Source organism: Amblyraja radiata, chromosome 5, assembly GCF_010909765.2.
Source record: "Amblyraja radiata isolate CabotCenter1 chromosome 5, sAmbRad1.1.pri, whole genome shotgun sequence".
NCBI lineage: Eukaryota > Metazoa > Chordata > Chondrichthyes > Rajiformes > Rajidae > Amblyraja > Amblyraja radiata.
The window spans coordinates 53,713,210-53,730,888 of record NC_045960.1 but is presented as its reverse complement, the minus strand read 5'-3'; the positions used below and the strand labels follow the sequence as shown (position 1 = coordinate 53,730,888).

At 42.9% G+C, this 17,679-nt stretch overlaps 1 protein-coding gene across 2 annotated transcripts; it reads right to left on the bottom strand.

Moving 5' to 3' along the window:
• Positions 1 to 4,287: 4,287 nt before the first annotated feature.
• On the bottom strand, positions 4,288 to 12,950 carry rnf146 (ring finger protein 146). 2 transcript variants are annotated; one of them, XM_033021223.1, is made up of 2 exons: positions 12,898 to 12,950; positions 4,288 to 6,018 (listed from the first exon to the last, which is right to left on the bottom strand). In XM_033021223.1, the coding sequence occupies exon 2, from the start codon at positions 6,015 to 6,017 to the stop codon at positions 4,953 to 4,955; it is 1,065 nt and encodes a 354-aa protein (XP_032877114.1). In that variant the 5' UTR covers position 6,018; positions 12,898 to 12,950; the 3' UTR covers positions 4,288 to 4,952. The 2 variants fall into 2 exon arrangements, with proteins under 2 accessions (XP_032877114.1, XP_032877113.1); XM_033021222.1 differs by lacking the exon at positions 12,898 to 12,950 and adding an exon at positions 11,676 to 12,091.
• Positions 12,951 to 17,679: the final 4,729 nt, after the last annotated feature.

Here is a 17,679-nt window from a genome sequence, read left to right as displayed (position 1 = left end):
TAACAACATAGACTGGAAGCTGCGATGTCCTCCAGATGGATTGAGCGGCTCCATGCGTCAAGCCCTTTGACCCCGTGACCTTACGTGCAACCCCCCTATAGCAGAAAATAATTTAGAGCTTAAGTATTTATATTGCTATATTGTTTAAATGTATTCTTAAATGCTGATTCCAGCTTTCCTTTGTATATTGGCACATTTAACATGAAAACCAGTGCAAAGATTGTATTTTTGATAACTTTATTGAAAACAGTAACATTTTTTTCATAAGCAGCATGCTTAGTTTATTTGATGACGTCAAGATTTTGTCTCAGTCATTTTGTTAGGTCAAAAATTAGAATCAACTTCTAGGTTGATTTGCATTACTTGACCTTTTGACAGATCTTGACTTTTGCACGTCTTCTGGGTGAAGTTTGTACAATCTTACTGTGGCCTTTAAGGTTTAATCTGGTTTATAGTCATACAGTGCGGAAACAACCCCTTCAGCCAAACTTGTCCATGTCAATCAAGTGCCTATGTTTGGCCCATATCCCTCTAAACCTTTCCTATCCGTGTACCTGTTGAAATGTATTTTTAAACATTGTAATTGCACCTGGTTCTACCCCCTCAGGCAGCTCAATCTTTATTAAAAATTGCTCTCAGATCCCCTTTTAAAAATTTCACTCTCACCGTAAACTAGTCCCTCTAGTTTTTGATTCACCTGCCCTGGGAAAAAGACTGTGGCCATCTACCTCATACGCCCATCATGTGAATTGAATTGAATCCTTTATTTGTCATTCAGACCTTTCGGTCTGAACGAAATGCTGTTGCCTGCAGCCATACATGTAATAATAACAAAACACAATAAACACAAATTAACATCCACCACAGTGAGTTCACCAAACACCTCCTCACTGTGATGGAGGCAAAAGTCTTAGAGTTACTGTCTCTTCCCTCCTCTTCTCCCTCTGCGCCGAGGCGATACCCCACCGGGCGATGGTAAGTCAGTCCCGCGGTTCAAGCTCCGCGGCCCGGGGCGTGGTCGAAGCTGCCCGCAGCTGTTGCAACGGGTGCTCCGGAAAACAGGCACCAGCCTGTGACCTGCGAGCTCCCGACATTGTCCTCCATTGGCCCGCGGCCGAGCCCCGGATCCAGGTCGCCGCCGCCAGAACGCCGCCTCAGCCGCCGTAGCACCGTCTCCGCTCCGCACCGGGCCGCCCACAAGGCAGCGTCTCAGCCCCGCACCGGGCTGCTCACACGGGAGCGCCTTCCAGCCAGTAGCCGTGCCGGCCGCACAGGAGTGTCTCAGCTCCGCACCGTCCGCCCTCACCGGAGCGCCGAGTCGTGCCGCTACCCGGACGTCGCCGCAGCTCGAAGACGGCCAGCCTCGCGTTGGTGAGTCCTGGCTGGCTCTACCTCCGGACCATCGAGGTCGGTCGCAGGTTGGAGGCCGCCAGCTCCGCCATTAGGCCTCAGCACAGACGGGGGAAGAGAAGGGGATACGACAAAAAGTCGCATTCCCCCGAAGGGAGAGACAGAAAGCTCTGTTTCACCCTCCCCCCACACACATAACACCACCTAATAACCAAAAAATGTACTAAACTAGACAAAAAAAAACAACATAAAAAGTAAAAACAGACAGACTGCAGGCGAGCCGCAGCTGTATCACAGTGCCGCCACTTCCGGAATCATAATTTTATAGATATCAATTAGTCTACAAAATCATGAGCAACAGTCTCCTTCGCTGCACAGAAAGTTGTCTTAGCCTAGCCAATCTCTCCTTATAACTCAAGCCACCCACTATAGGCAACATCCTTGTGCTTTTTCGTTTGACATCCTTTTCAGCTTAATCACATCCTTCCTATTACGTAGTAACCAGAACAGCACATAATTACTGCAAGTGTAGTGTTACATTTTGTACAGCTGTAACATAACTTCCCAACTCTTGTACTCAATGTCAAAGATGCACTGATAGATAAATTGGGTAAATGAGCTCTTAACGTAAAAACAAAGTGAAGTTGATGGTTATTAACTACCTATTGTGTAAGTGGGTAGTAGAAGTATCAGGATGGAGTTGATAGGGATGTGTAAGAGAATAAGTGGGGGGGTGGGGGAGAAAGAGGGAGGGAATGGATTCAGTCTCAGAGCTGGCACAGATTCAATCAGCCAAAAGTCCTCTGCAGTCATGAAGATATGAAAATAAAGTACAACTCCAGTTCACATTTGTAGGCAGAAAATTGTCTCTTTCGTACACAAATGTCAACCCCACTAAACTCCATTATATTTCCCAGCTGCAGCTCTAAAAATCAACATTAAATCAAACAGCAAATGATTTTTTTTCCTTTATCACCTTTCTACAATTATTTTTTTTCCCATTTGGTGGATGTAGATAGTGCGGTTAAGGCCAGCATTTCTTGCCTTTTTCCACCACATCCTTAGCAAAATAAAACTAGCTAAGAAACTGCTACATTGAACCAGTGCAGTCTCTCTGATGACAGTAAAAAGTACATTGGGCAAAGTGCATTGGTTCAGAGTGTAAGTGTTAAGCTCAAATTTAAGTTTTTTCTGATTCCTAATTACAAAAAATGAGGGGAAAACAAATGTCCATATATTCTGAGGGAATTAGGCAAAAGATAAAAACAGGTAACCACTGGAAATACTCAGATCAGTAGCATCCGAGAAGAAAATCTGTTAATGTCCCAAGTGTGGAACATTTGTTTCAATCACCTGGAAGTGGTCAAGCCCACCCAGGCACAGGACGTTTTCACTTTTGTAAGAGGCAATGTTTGCTTGTAAGAAAAAAGGTTCACATTTTGCTTGATAAACTTCAGCAGATGTAGATTCACTGCAGATGATAACATCCTGTTCCAGGTCCATAGGCCCCTAGATAAGTAACTACTTCTCAACCTCTAAAAGGCACAGTCGAAGCCAAAACTGATCTCTGACATGCCCTATTTAATTACACTGGCCACATCACCAATGGCTCTACCAGCGGTACAGCTACTGCCCCATGGCACCAGAGACCTGTATTCGATTCCAACCCTGGTTGCTGTTAATGTGGAATTTGCACTCACCCTGGTTCCTCCCACATGCCAAAGCCATGTGCATTTGTAGGTTTAATTGACTTCTATATTAAAAAAATTGCCACTAATGCGCAAGGAATGGATGAGAAAGTGAGACAACAGAACCCGTGTGGACGGGTAATCTATAGCCTGCCTTGGCCGAAGGGCCCGTTTCCATGCTGTATCTCTAAATTAAACATCTAGAATTCTTTACTCATAATTTGCCAATTCACAGCCCAATATTTCAAACCATAAGATCGCCCATCATCTACAGATCTGTCATCCATAAATTTTCTACCAATACCCTAGAATAAGAGCAACAGTCTTCACAGCAACCCATGCAGTGCAAAATTGATGACCTCTCGTCTGTAACTATTTCTCCAATATCTCCCCCAGCCCACTTGTCAATATACCTCAGTTTCCACTCAAAAAAGAGTTTTTCTGGAAGAATCTTGTGCAGCACCACTTTGCAACTCAATGATGATAATGTTGATAGAGTCCCTGATTCAACCAACTTAAAAATCCAATTAGATATTATCTTGTTAGGTATATGCAGTGCATTCCCAATGATTTCTCACCTTTCCTATTTGCAATGCTAAACTAATGTGTTTTTTGTTACCTGGTGGCAGGTGGCAGGGACCATTCATGGATACAGTAGGCTCTGACACATAGGGGATTTACCTTCTTTCCGAAACTTCCAAGCTGTTAATTCTGATTCCACAAATCCACCTTATCTATAACATTCAATTCCTATCTTTCCGACCGACCCAACAACTTACTGAATCGAGACTGACCCGACATCAAACCCATTGTTCTGAGCTTAATTCTGCCTTGCAGCATATTTATTAGTTTAGCCACTGATTAATTCCAGTAAAAAAGTTCTGATCAATGAAGAAAACCATGCTCATTAGCTTCAGTTAAGATTACCAGACAGTAGGAAGTAGAATCTGTCAATTTTAATAAGTGGATATCAAATCAAGAGCTTAAGCCATCTGTAAATCTGCAACATTGGATTATTTTCCTTGGGGTGCAGCCTGAGGAAAATATCATTAAAAAAAATTAATTTCTGATATACCAATCCTGTAACAAATCAGTTATAATCTCCACATCAAAACCAAATAACAAAGATCAGTTAGAGAGAAAGCATGGCATCAAAGCAAATTTTAGCAGTATGTCATTTGCCGATTTATAATTAAGTTGCTGTTTTCATTTAAAATGTGTACAAAGCAGAAAACCACGTGAAGACAAGTTAAAAAAAACCTTGAGCTTTATTTGACTGTTAGTCGTCAGAATAATGTAAATTTGAACTCAACTATTTCTACGTGTCTAACACTTCACCGTATGTCAACATGTACGTAGTGTTACTTGTACAGCTATTACCAGCCTCAACTACAATACTATTGAAAGGGAATTGCAGTAATGCACTAATAAATTAAGCAAACAAAACAAAAATGAAAATTCATGGTTTGGCCACATGGGAGAAAAACCCCAAATTCCTTTGTCCGATAAAACCAGTTGACTCTTACAAGAAAATCACTTTTATTCACAAGAGGCATTTTACATTTTGAAAAGGAGAATGAAAGGCCTCCAGCACAACTGGTGTTTGCAATGAGCTCAGATGTCACGTTTAACACACCACATGCAAATGGAGTGAGTCATTTTGAAATTGAACACAATATTAAAGCACAAAGTAAAATGAATGTTACCACAATAACGTGCAATTTCTACATTAAAGAAACCTATGAATTGCAAAGGAAAAATGGCAGTCATGCCAAAATTATGTAAATTAAATTTTAGTTCTGGTTTAAATTTAAATCTGAGTGCAATTCCGGTCGAGAAATTCCACATTCCTCAGTCGCCTTTAATCTCTTATGATTTTGTTTTGTTCTTTTTAAGAAATGAAGTCAGCAAGGTCTAGACTTCTGTTACAGTGCACTGTCCATCAGGATGCTGCTCTCTGACTCTGATACCACTGCTAGATGCTCCTTCTGGAGAAGGTTCGCCTTCTGCTATCTCATTTTCTCGCTCAGCGTTTGGAGAAATTAGTATTTGCCCACCGAGGGTGTTGTCTGTAGATTCCTGTAGCAGGCTGCCATTCTCATCCTCCGTGTCAGTGCTAGTGGCAGACTCAGTATTATCATATGACACTCCAACTGCACTCCGCTCTTCCCCCTCTCCTCTGCGATTCCTGCTCATCCCATGGCTACTGAGCTGCAACTGAGTGAGGGAGTTCACGAGCAACACATTGACATCTGGGGAAGGTGTTAGTGGACTTACTGGCTGATCAGCTAGGGAGGCTGCCTGCCTAACTGAGGGCCTCATCATGGAAACGGAGGACTGTGGTAACGCTGATGCAGATCTTCCACCAGCTATGCTATCAGCTCCATCTGCAGAGTTTTCTCTTTCCGAAGTTAATGAGTTGGAGTCACAGTCTAACCGGAGACCTGCTACTCCCTTCTTGGGAATATCTGATATGTCTCGCTTCATTTTCCTACGGCGGCCGTGCTCATTACGTCTGAACTGTATCATGTTCTCCAAGTCTGCAACGTACAAATATCCAGCTATCAACATTTCAATTGTCTTCTTGCCCTTTATATGAGCATCTTCAAGCTCTGTGCTTGTACGTTCATCGTACTGCCACCAGCCATTCGTGCCTTCGTAATACCAAGCGTACTCCCCATTGCCTCGGCTTGCCGCTTTCAGCTCTTCTGGGGACAACAAAGCTGGCTTGTCCAGGAACTCTTCAGGGATTTCCTGTCGACAAAGAGCACACCGTCTGCTTTGCCAAGATGCTCCTTTTACACACAGGAAACAGAAGATATGTTTGCATGGTAATTTAACAGGATGAACACAAGTCTGAAGGCAGATAGCACATTCTGGTACAGTCAGGGTTGGTGTTGTGCTTGAGCAGGAGTCACTTAACTTCTTTCCACCTGGAATCATGTTTGATGCATGATCAACATCCCCACAGCTAGCCATCCTAAAAATAAGAACAGGCTTTGTATCAGCAATGTAACACTGTTAAGAGATAAACAACGCAAACAACTTCCTCAATTAAATCGCACGGACCACAAGGAATTAGAGAAATCTGGTTCTCTTTCTCCCAGGAAATAGTGTGATTGGAAAGAGATCAAGGTCATTTCACAATGAACATAAATGCAGTATGAACGTATATAACAACATTTGATTCAGGCAACTACCTGTGATGAAATCTTCAATGCTATGTGTTAGAAATTAGAAGGCCAGAACTGTAATTAGGCACTTAGATGGATATAATTCTATCAACAAATCAATTTATAGGAGTGCAATAATTTTTTTAAAATCAGGAAATGAATGAATTTTGGAACAGGATTATGGGGTTATCATGAGAATGCAGTCTGATGGAGTAATTTGGAAATAAAATGAACCTTTTACACATAAGAACCCTTCATAGTTTCTAATTTTTTTCTCATATCCCAGGAAAACTTAGTTGCAGAAGAGCATTTTGAGATCTACACGGTTTCAAGGGAAGTTAAATTAAATGGCCAAATTCTTCCCATTTGCAGTTTATGGCAATGTAGATACAAAAATGTAAAACCATGATCTTTTCAAAAAGGGGATTATCTACAATAAACCTTATATAATCTTGTATTTACAACCATAGCAGTTGATATCTGGAAATCCCTACCAAAGGGACCTAATCTAGTTAATTGACATTAGTGTAGAAGGGCAAAATATCGGTATGGGTATGGCCTGCCAAAGATCACATTTCTACACTGTAGAAATTTGTGACAAATATAAAATGATACATCTGGCAGCATCTGAATGACCTCACAAAAGAACAGTCGCAGTGACAAGACTTAAGTTGCTAATTGAATGAAGTTAATGCTGACTCTGAATTCTAAATCAAAGTATTATTGAAGCAAACCAATAGTTTGAATTGATTGAAAGATACAGCATGGAAACAGGACTTTGAGAGAAGTGACCAACTGAATACAGGGAAGTTAGTACTGTGGCACTTGTGGATTTTCAGGTAAAGAGTTTCTTGAAACATTTTGGAGGGGGTGGGGGGGTAATCCAGAAATCTGGTTAAAAACAATTGCAGAGGATGGAAAGTAGATTGGCAGAGAAAAAACAAAGTTAGGATGTTTGTTGTTAAAAGAAGGAATGCAAGTGAAACGCCAGTGGAGTTGATGCTGCCCGTACTATGTTTAGAAATTAGGGGATCCGGGCGAAGTCAATGGGAAATATCCCCCAAATCTGTTGAGACAGCAAGGGCATTTGGCAAATAGTAAAGAGCATGGAAAAGGACATTATAAAACAACATGAAATGGGAAACTAGGAGGCAGCCATAATTTTCAGTGGATATCAACAAGTTGCAATTATAGCATTAACATTGCAAAGCTTTTAACAAACGCTTAATCTAACAAAGTTTGATACAGTAGTCTCAATAAGTGTGGTCAAAGAAATATCGGTTAGTACACTTAAGTTGATAATGGGACTTGGATGGAAGTTAGGATAAGAGCAGTAAGGATTATGCAGCACTAAAGTTTAACGACAGAAAAGGAGGTTTTGAAACCAGGGAGAAGAGTCTTGTTGGGTAAACCAAGGGGTGGCGTTGTACAATGTTAGTTCTGAAAATTATATGATCTCAGAATTTGTGCAGAGAAAATGCCAGTTACACAGAAAATAAATATAATAAGTCTGTTCACGGGGAGAAGGCTCAAATTTACTGATTAGTGAATATAACACTATTGTGTTGAGTTTATAGTTACGTGTAGCGAGGTACAGTGAAAAGCTTTTGTTGTGTGCTAACCGATCAGCAGAAAAACAATACATTACAATCGAGCCATCCACAGTGTAGATACATGCTAAAGGGAATAACGTGAATAACGTTTAGTGCAAGATAAAGCCAGTAAAGTCCGATCAAAGATAGTTTGAGGGTCTCCAATGATGTATATAGTATATAGGTATAGAAACATAGAAAATAGGTGCAGGAGTAGGCCATTCGGCCCTTCGAGCCTGCACCACCATTCGATATGATCATGGCTGATCATCCAACTCAGTATCCCATCCCTGCCTTCTCTCCATACCCCCTGATCCCTTTAGCCACAAGGGCCACATCTAACTCCCTCTTAAATATAGCAGGACTGCTCCCCAATTGCTGGTGGAACCCAAGTTGGGCTCTCTAGTTGAGAGGGGCCGAGCTTCAAGAAAATGTTTTATTCATCCAGTACTGTATGCTATTCAAGCCATCTAACAACACTGATATTGGGGAAAATGGCGGTACAATTAAGACTTTCAAAAGACACATGGCAGTAAGACAACTCACTTCTGAAAAGTGATATTTTAGGTTTTGGTGCTAACAACAAGATGGGGCCAAGAAAATACTGGAGATAATGGTGCAGGACATGGTGATTCGCCTGCTAAGGAATAAGGAGAGTGAACATCAATTTACAAAAATTATGGTTTACATAAATGGGTCATGTCGACAATTGAGAGCAAGATCAATTGAGACAGAAATTGAAGCGATGAGAATATTTGAATGAAAATAGGGTAAGACGGTTCTGTGTGCGTTGACTACTTTAACGATCAACACATCACAACTGAGGTGCCTGGACAACCATGTTCAATTTAAATAAAGGTGATTCAAATTTGGAAGGATAAATCAATGAAACAGCTTCCTTCCCCCGCCACTCAAATGCATTCACAATTAAATTTGACAACATGCATGTTCCTTCCACTGTAAAAGCAATAAATATGTCTCTTCAGACAGACAAGCTACAATTAAACTGAACAAAAATGAACAAGCTAAAGCAGAACTACAAAATCTGTAAATTATGTAAGGGTTTTGCCTCAGCCATGCTGCACAAAGAACTGAAACATATACTAACAACATTTATTCATCTTGATAATGTCCTGTGATTCAAAAATACTATTATTGGTTATTAAAAATGTTATGAAATTGAGATCCATGTTGTTTATATACATTTAGGAACAATTTTTGCATTAATAACAATCAAAATTCAAGATATGGTCCTAGAAATTTTACTCTTTGACACCAGCAAGTAGGCACATTAAATGACTAATTACTTTGGAAAAGCCTATTAACTAAAGTAAAGCTTCCCTCGCAAAACAAACTCCAATAAATATACATTTGGAACCAATCACAATTGTTTAAAATTTACAAACTTGCTTCTGGTCTGATTTTCTGACCAATGTGAATCTGAAAGCACCTGTATTAAATTATTTTTTGGCCTTAGCTTGGGATTTCTGACTTTATCTGGGTCTCTTTCGCATTTTTCAGAGCAAAGGTCTCAAGGCCAAATGTGTAACTGCTTCTGCAGCAACAAGTGCACACATTACAGCACGAGGCAACATGGCTTCACTACTCGTTCCCCACATTGCAAATGAGCTGCGGTGAAAAGGAACCGGTTACTGCAAATGAATAATCCTTGATTCAATTTGGGGGAAATAGGGCAGCCTTCAAAAAAGTAATAACAGGCATTCAAAAGATCCAGAGAGAAAAGGAGGGCCTCTGATCAAAATCTTACAGTAGGGCTCCTTGATCGTTCATTTGGGGTGGGGGAATGAGGAAATAGATGGAAAAGATGAATACAATTAAGACTTTCAAAAGACATTTGGATAGATATAGATAAAAAAGGTTTAGAGGGATATGGGCCAAATTCATATAAAATGGACGAGACCAGAATGACAAGTCTGCCGGCATGGATAAGTGGGACCAAAGGGTCTGTTTCCATACTGCATAGTTAGCAAGATTCTTAAGTTCTAAACACTTACATAAACACCAAAAGACTTCTGGGACCCAACATTGTTTCCATGCTGGTGGGCCTCCCTGATCTCCAACTACCTAGACACCAGACCTAAATAAGCTTCAGCCCAGAAGTTCAACGGCAGTGTAGGCATACAAAGGGCGTCAATGACAGGAAGGGGAAAGAAAAGATGGGTCGAGGAAACAATAGAATGCAAAATGGGTGGTGTGCTACTTAAAGTACATAAACGGAAAAACCTATGTCTCGAAATTTGAATTGTAAAGTTTCTTTACTGGGAACGATAAGAACAGGTGGAAATAGGGCTGGATTAAGGTTTAAATATCAATACCTTCAGCCATATTTAACTCAAATGGGCAAACAAAAGCAATGAAGTATCTGGTCATCCTATCTGATTTTGTTTAAATCCTTTTTTATTAATCTATCTTAAATTAATAATTTCCTAATACCTGTCCACATACTAGATTTTTATTTTTTTATTTATTAGAAGCAGATGTATAAGAGTAGAACCAACGGCATATAAAATTATAGTTATTGTACAGCTTCAATTTTAACTTTTTAGCTTTGAATTAGAAGAAAGGAGAAAAAGCAATAAAGAGAAAGTGAGATGTGCAAAGATAGGACCCCTAGACTACCAAAGTAGTGTAGCCAAAGAGTGAATAAAAGAAAGAAGAGAGGAATTAAAAAAAAAGGACAAAAAGAAAAAGAGAAAGAAAAGTGGTGATATACCTGCCTCTCATCCCACCTCACCCAACCCATAGTTAAATTTAAATCCAAAGTTGTGTTGTGGCATACTATCCTTGGAAGAAATCAGTGAAGGGTGTCCATGTCTTGGAAAAATGATCTGGTTTTTCTGCCAAGCCAAGTCTAATATTTTCAAGATGTAGTGTCTCGGTCATGTTTATAATCCACATCTTAAGAGTAGGGACTGATGTATGTCTCCAAAATTTAAGTATGTTTTTTTGCCGTTATCAGGCCATAATTAAGGAAAAGTCTTTGAAATAGTGATAGCTCAGAGCAGGCTTCTAAAGTTCCTAAGGTGATCAGTTCCATATCGGGATCCAATTTTATTTTTAGTGTTTTAGAAAAAAGATCCCAAATTCCTCTCCAGAAATTATGTAACTTTATACAAGAGGCAAAGGAATGGGTTATAGTTGCTTCCTGAAGGAGACATTTATCACAAATAGGAGATACATTTGGAAAGATCTTATTCAGTTTAGACTTTGAATAATAGTCTGTGCAGTATTTTACATTGAATTAACGAATGCCGATCGTTAAGAGAACAGTTGTGTATATATACGTTTTCCTCCCATCTGTCTTTTAAAATTTTTAGGCCAAGCTCATCTTCCCAGGCTCTTCTAATTACTTCTGACGATGGGGTTTGTATACTTAAAAGGGTGTTATACAGATATGATATTAACTTGTTTGAGTCCATGTTTCTATTCATACATTCGTCTAGTGTGTCTGGCAACATAGTCTTGGATATGTGATTTCAGATATTTTTGTTATTTTAAGTGACAGAAAGGAAGCAAGATCTCAACACCCACAAATCTTTTCTCTAAAACCTCTTCCATGATTAATCTTTTAACAGCAACTGTGAATACTTTCAAGTCCAAAGTGAAGAGCTACAGATTGAGTGAGAGCAAGAGGTTGACGGTGCATTAGAGATGCAGAGACAGATATCCAGGTTGAATTTTAAAACTCTAAATTCACTAAATCTCATGCTCTAGCACCCAAACAATTAATGGGCAAAGTCCTGGGAGGTAAGGATTTTGTGGTCTCCTAAAATAATCCATAAATGAAGGGGAACGTCTAAACATTTTCCCCTCTCGCCAACGTTCCAAAAACAATGGCTAAATAAACCAACCTGAAAAGTACGAGAACAGACAAAAAAAAAAGAAAGTGCTGGAAACACTCAGCAGACCAGGCAGCATCTGTGGAGAAACAAGAGTATTGTTTCAGGAGCAGGAAACATTTTGAAATGTAAGAAATTTGCTTAAATTCAGAGGCAGTTAAAGGAGGGAGCTTACAAGGAATGAGCAAAAGGCAAACTTGCAGGATGTAAAGCACAAGAGTTTAACAATAAAACGGTGAGCGGACAAAGAATGGTAATGTAAAAAAAACACGTACAGTGCAAATGTTTTATCTGCAAAGGCTGTTTATGTGGTGTCAAATGTTGCATTATTTCTAATGCATGGATAAGAATGGGAGGGAGTTGATTGAGGTAAATTAGGGGGTCATGGACAGAACAGCTTAATTTGATTGTTAGAAGGGACAGGGAAAATGTGTTGGTGGAACCATTACACTGAGTGGCAAAGTGGCAGATAATCTTTCATTAAATGGGTAACAACGTGATTAGAATGTAACCCAATTTGGGAGGGGGAATAACAATTTAAAACTGAAGCATCACTATGAACAGGCCAATGAGAAATGCCCTGTTGCTCAACCATGTTGAGGAAAAAGAAAAACAGATCTGAATGACTTGTTTGGAAGTTGATATCGCTAAAACAGATGTAGCTGTGACTCTGGGGTAAAACAACAAAATCCTTACAGTTTTGTATAATGGAGGCAACTGTGGGCGCTGGGGAACTTTTAATTGACAACCAATGCTCGAAAATGGACTATAAGAACATAGTAACAGAACACTGGCAGTACTTCAACTGAGGGCCACGGCCAAGAGGTTTACGATGCCGGGTGACATGCTCGGTTCCTTTTGGTCGAAGATCGGCCAAGAGAACGGTTCCAACGACATACGAATTCGCCAGACCTGCTGGAGCGACGTGAATATCAGAGGCTGACACTAACTTGGATAAGGAAAGGCTTCCGACCAATCGAGAAGGGAGGGAGGGAGAGAGGATGGTGGTGGAGGGCAGCCTGCAATGTTGCTGACTCTGCCCGTCGCTCGGGTCCAAGGTGGGAGCTGAACTCCAGACCGCGCTCGACTGGAACGCTCGGCCAGAGTCAACACGTTCGAATGGAACGCAGTGGCCCCAGGAGTCGCGGCGCGGCAACAATGAGCGCTGGGCGGGGTCTTTATGAGCTAACAATGGGAGGATGCGCGGCCCGATGTATCAGGGTTCGCTACTCACCCAGACCCCGCGGCCCCGCACACCGGCCACCGCCGAGCAACACAACGCCGCTCTCCTCACCCCCTCCTCCTCCTCCTCCTTGCCGGCCCAACCAACTCTCCGCCGCGCACTTTGCAGCGCTGTCGCGATTTCCGCACGTCAGCTCCGCACGGCGGACGTGAGGCCGCGATGACGCCGACACGTCTGAACGAGGAGCGGGCGGGAGGGAGGAGGAGGACTTGGTGCCAAGTGCTTGGTGCTGCATTTGGCCGGGTCACCGGGGGAGTCGTGCACCGCCGGCGTGAACAAGTGGCTGCGCTGCTTTCGGAGAGAAAAAGAGGCGGAGTCGTGCCCCAGCAACCTATTATTTTTTTCATGAGTTTGCAGCTTTCCTTTAAAATTTAAATCAATTATCCGCCTGCAAATGAGAGGCAAGCAGAATCCGCTTGGCCCCGCAAACATGTTCTACCGTGTAATCAAACATTTGCTGATGTGACGCTAACCTTAATTCCGTGTTGCTGTTTAGCCCCAGTAGCCTGGTCTGACAATAATCTCACGATTTTTGACCACTTTTCCTCCACTGTCATTTGAGGAAGTAGGTTCCTCCGCCAGAACCTCGGGTAAAAAAAGGTGCTTCATCGCGGTCTTAAAAATACCTTTTATGTGCAACAGAAATTTCTTGTTCTAAACATCCAAACATCCTCCATATGTTCACCCTGCCGTGGATCTTAATTTAGGCAATCAAATCACCCTTAGTCTTCTAAACAGTGGTTGGCATAAACTGAACTTGTCTGCCCTTTAAGGGCCTGTCTCACTTACGCGACCTTGGCTCGCAAATTACGCGACCTCGTGGTCGCTTGAGGCGTATGGGCACCATATAGCCGCGCGGGGCCGGTCCCACTTAGAAGCGCGTTGTGCGGGGCTGGTCCCGACATCGCGCGGGGCTCTGAAATTCTTGCAGTGGCCGAAATCTTCGCGCGCCAACGGCCTGTCGGCACGCAAGCGCATTGCGGTCGTACGCAGCGTCTTGGTGGCGTACGCCTAGCGCGTGGCGTTGAGCGATGACGCCCAAATTCCGTCGGCCCGCCTCCTGCCCAGCTGATTGGTAAGCATGGCGCAAATTACGTCAAACGTGAATTCCGCTTCCGTTTGGTCGCGCCAAACGCACGCCACCGCATGCAAGTGGGACAGGCCCTTTAGTTTAATTTAGAGATACAGCACGGAAACTGGCCAACCGGGTCCGCGCCGACCAGCGTAAATCAGAAATCACATTCCTGTTATTAATCGTTTATCTTTAGGTTTAGGTTTATTATTGACTGTGTACTCAGTAGCTTTGTTTTGCATGCTATCCAATCAAATCAAATCAGATAATACAATTCATGAAAACAATCAAGTACAACTCAAGCAGGGCTCTCACTTAACTTTTTTTTCCTGTTGCCAGCCGGGCAACCGTGGCAGCTTTTAAGGTTGCCAAATGACAGTTTAGGTGGTCATTTGAGACGATTTGCATGACGCATACGATAATGTGCTCGGACGAAGTGCGTAGTTACCAGTCGGAATTATGGTCAGTGAAGCATTCACATATTATTTCTGCTTCAAATAAAGTTGCAAACTAAACATATTCACCAATCAAGACGTGATATATACCATAATGACATGCAGCAAAATTATAATACAGTAACTCAACTCTTTTTACACGTTGCAATTAATGCAATTTCTATAATTTCCACTTCCAAACAAAAATCTGGTTGGATTATTTAGCGTATGATCAACCTCGGTGAGATCAAGTGCAGGCTTGGCGAACGCTTTGCACAACACCTACACTCAGATCGCAATAACCAACCTGATCTTCCGGTGGCTCAGCACTTCAACTGCCCCTCCCATTCCGAATCCGACCTTTCTGTCCTGGGCCTCCTCCATGGCCAGAGTGAGGCCCACCGCAAATTGGAGGAATAGCACCTCATATTCTGCTTGGGTAGTTTACACCCCAGCGGTATGAACATTGGCTTCTCCAATTTCAGGTAGTCCTTGCTTTCTCCCTCCTTCCCCTCCTATTCCCAGCTCTCCCACAACCTACTGTCTCCGCCTCTTCCTTTCTTTTTCCCGCCCCCCCACCCCTCCCGACATCAGTCTGAAGAAGGGTCTCGACCTGAAACGTCGCCTATTCCTTTGCTCCATAGATGCTGCCTCACCCACTGATTTTCTCCAGCTTTGTCTACCAACGGGATCCCACCACTGGCCACATCTTCCCATCTCCTCCCATGTTGGCTTTCTGCAGAGAGACCGCTCCCTCCGTAACTCCCTGGTCAATTTGTCCCTTCCCACCTCCTCTCCTGGCACTTTCCCTTGCAACTGCAGGAAATGCTACACTTGTCGCTTTACCTCCCCTCTTGACTCCATTCAAGGACCCAAGCAGTCTTTCCAGGTGCGGCAGAGGTTCACCTACACCTCCTCCAACCTCATCTATTGCATCCGCTGCTCTAGGTGTCAACTGCTCTATATCGGTGAGACTAAGCACAGGCTTGGCGATCGCTTCGCCCAACACCTCTGCACAATTCGCATTAACCAACCTGATCTCCCGGTGGCTCTGCACTTCAACTCCCCTCCCATTCTGAATCCGACCTTTCTGTCCTGGGCCTCCTCCATGGCCAGAGTGAGTCCCACCTCAAATTGGAGGAGCAGCACCTCACATTTCGCTTGGGTAGTTTACACCCCAGCTGTATGAACATTGACCTCCAATTTCAGGTAGTCCCTGCTTTCTCCTCCGCTTCACAGGTCTCCCTCAGCCCATTGTCTCTGCCTCTTCCTTTTTTCTTCCCTCCCCTCCCCCCCCCCCCCCTCACATCAGTCTGAAGAAGGGTCTCGACCTGAAACGTCACCTATTTCCTTCGCTCCATAGAAGCTGCCTCACCTGAGTTTCTCCAGCATTTTTGTCTACCCATTCACACAAGTTCTGTTATCCCACTTTTCTCACCCATTCCCTGCACATTAGGGGCAATTTTGCAGATACAAGTTAATCTACAAAGCCAATGCGTCTTTGGGATGTGGGATGAAACCCACATGCTTGCAGGGAGAATGTGCAAATTCAACACAGTGCCCGAGAGAACAGGATCGAACTCAGATCTCTGGCGTGTGAGGCAGCAAGTCCACCAGCTGTGCCACTATATTTTATTTTCCAACACACAAAAAATTATACGTTGATAACTTTGGTTACTAAATAACAAGAAACCATCCATTTTCAGTCTTAAATCTCTATGTGACGCTATGTCCCCCATTACAGCTGCTGTATGTTTTAATTCAGTTCAAGACTGTGGGGCAGTACATTGGCCATAAAATTGCGGCATAAAATTGCCAGAGACCCGGAATTGATCCTGGATATGGGTGCTGTCTGTATGGAGTTTTGTTTTCTCATTTATAACATTGTTTACAGAGTACTATGTTTACATATTCTGTTGTGCTGCTGCAAGTAAGGGTTTCATTGTTCTAACTGGGACGTGGGAGAATAAAACACTCTTGACTCTTGATTTACGTCGCTAATGTGTGGGATAGAACTTGTGTACAGGTGATCGGTGTGGACTCGATGGGCTGAAGGGCCTGTTTCCACGCTGTATCTTTAAATTAAACTAAAAACACTAAAACCAGAGGAAATCTAAAGAAGGGTCTCTACCCGAAACGTCACCCAATTTCTTCTATCCAGAGATGCTGGCTGCTCCATGGAGTTCCCCCGCACAATTAAAGCATGGAATAGTCTTCAACCTACCATAGGTACCCAACCAGACGCAACTAAATTTAAGGTGGCTCTTTTTTCCCCAATAACCCTTTTTTGCTTAAGTCCAAGTCAAGAGTTAAGAGAGTTTTATTGTCATGTGTCCCAGATAGGGCAATGAAATTCTTGTTTGCTGCAGCACAACAGAATATGTAAACATAATACAGAACAGGAGATAAAAGTTCAGTGTGTCTATATACCATAGACCATTATATACACAATAAATACACAGATAAAATGCAATAGGCTGTTATTTTTCAGTTTGGAGTTTGGTGGTGGTGGGTCCACCAGTTTAAATTCCATTTGGAATATTTTTGGAGGGCCAGGAAACCAAGAAGCAAGAGTTACTCCAGGGGGTTACTCCAGCTCCAGGCAGTGATTCTGCGTTGTTTTTCAGCGGTCCCGGTGAGGTGGCAAACGGACAGCAATGGCGGCCAGATCTCCCACAATGCAAAGGGAGGGAGAAAGTGGCCAACGCCAAATAGTTGCCATGGCAGTGCGCATGTGCAGGGCGGCACATGCGCACAGCCACGGCCGATGATGTGCTGGCCGTGGTTATGCGCATGTGCAGGGGGAGGATGTGCAGGCCGTGGCAGGGCGCATGTGTAAGGCTGCCTGCCGTGCCGATCGGAGACACGAGAGCCGGACACGGATGGCGGGCGGATACGGAGAGTGACAGAGAGAGATAGAGAGGGGGCCCGCTCAGAATTAAATGATAGGTGTCCCGGGTGCTTGCCAAGCCGGGCATAATGGCATGGCTTTTAGGTTGCCCGGCGGGACTGTAGATTGCCATTGGCACCCGGGCAACCACTAATTTCAAGCCCTGTTAACTTACCCTGTCAGTTATTCCCTCTATACTTAACAAAAACATTCAGCAACCCAGGAAGCATCTGTGACAAAAGAAACAGCGCTAAGATTTAAGGTTGAGGGTGATTCGCCACAAAAGATGAAGAGAGAGAAAACAAGTTGGCTTTAAGTTACAGAGAGAGTGAGGGAGAGATGGGTAGGACCAAGGAATATCTATGTTCAGACAGGGC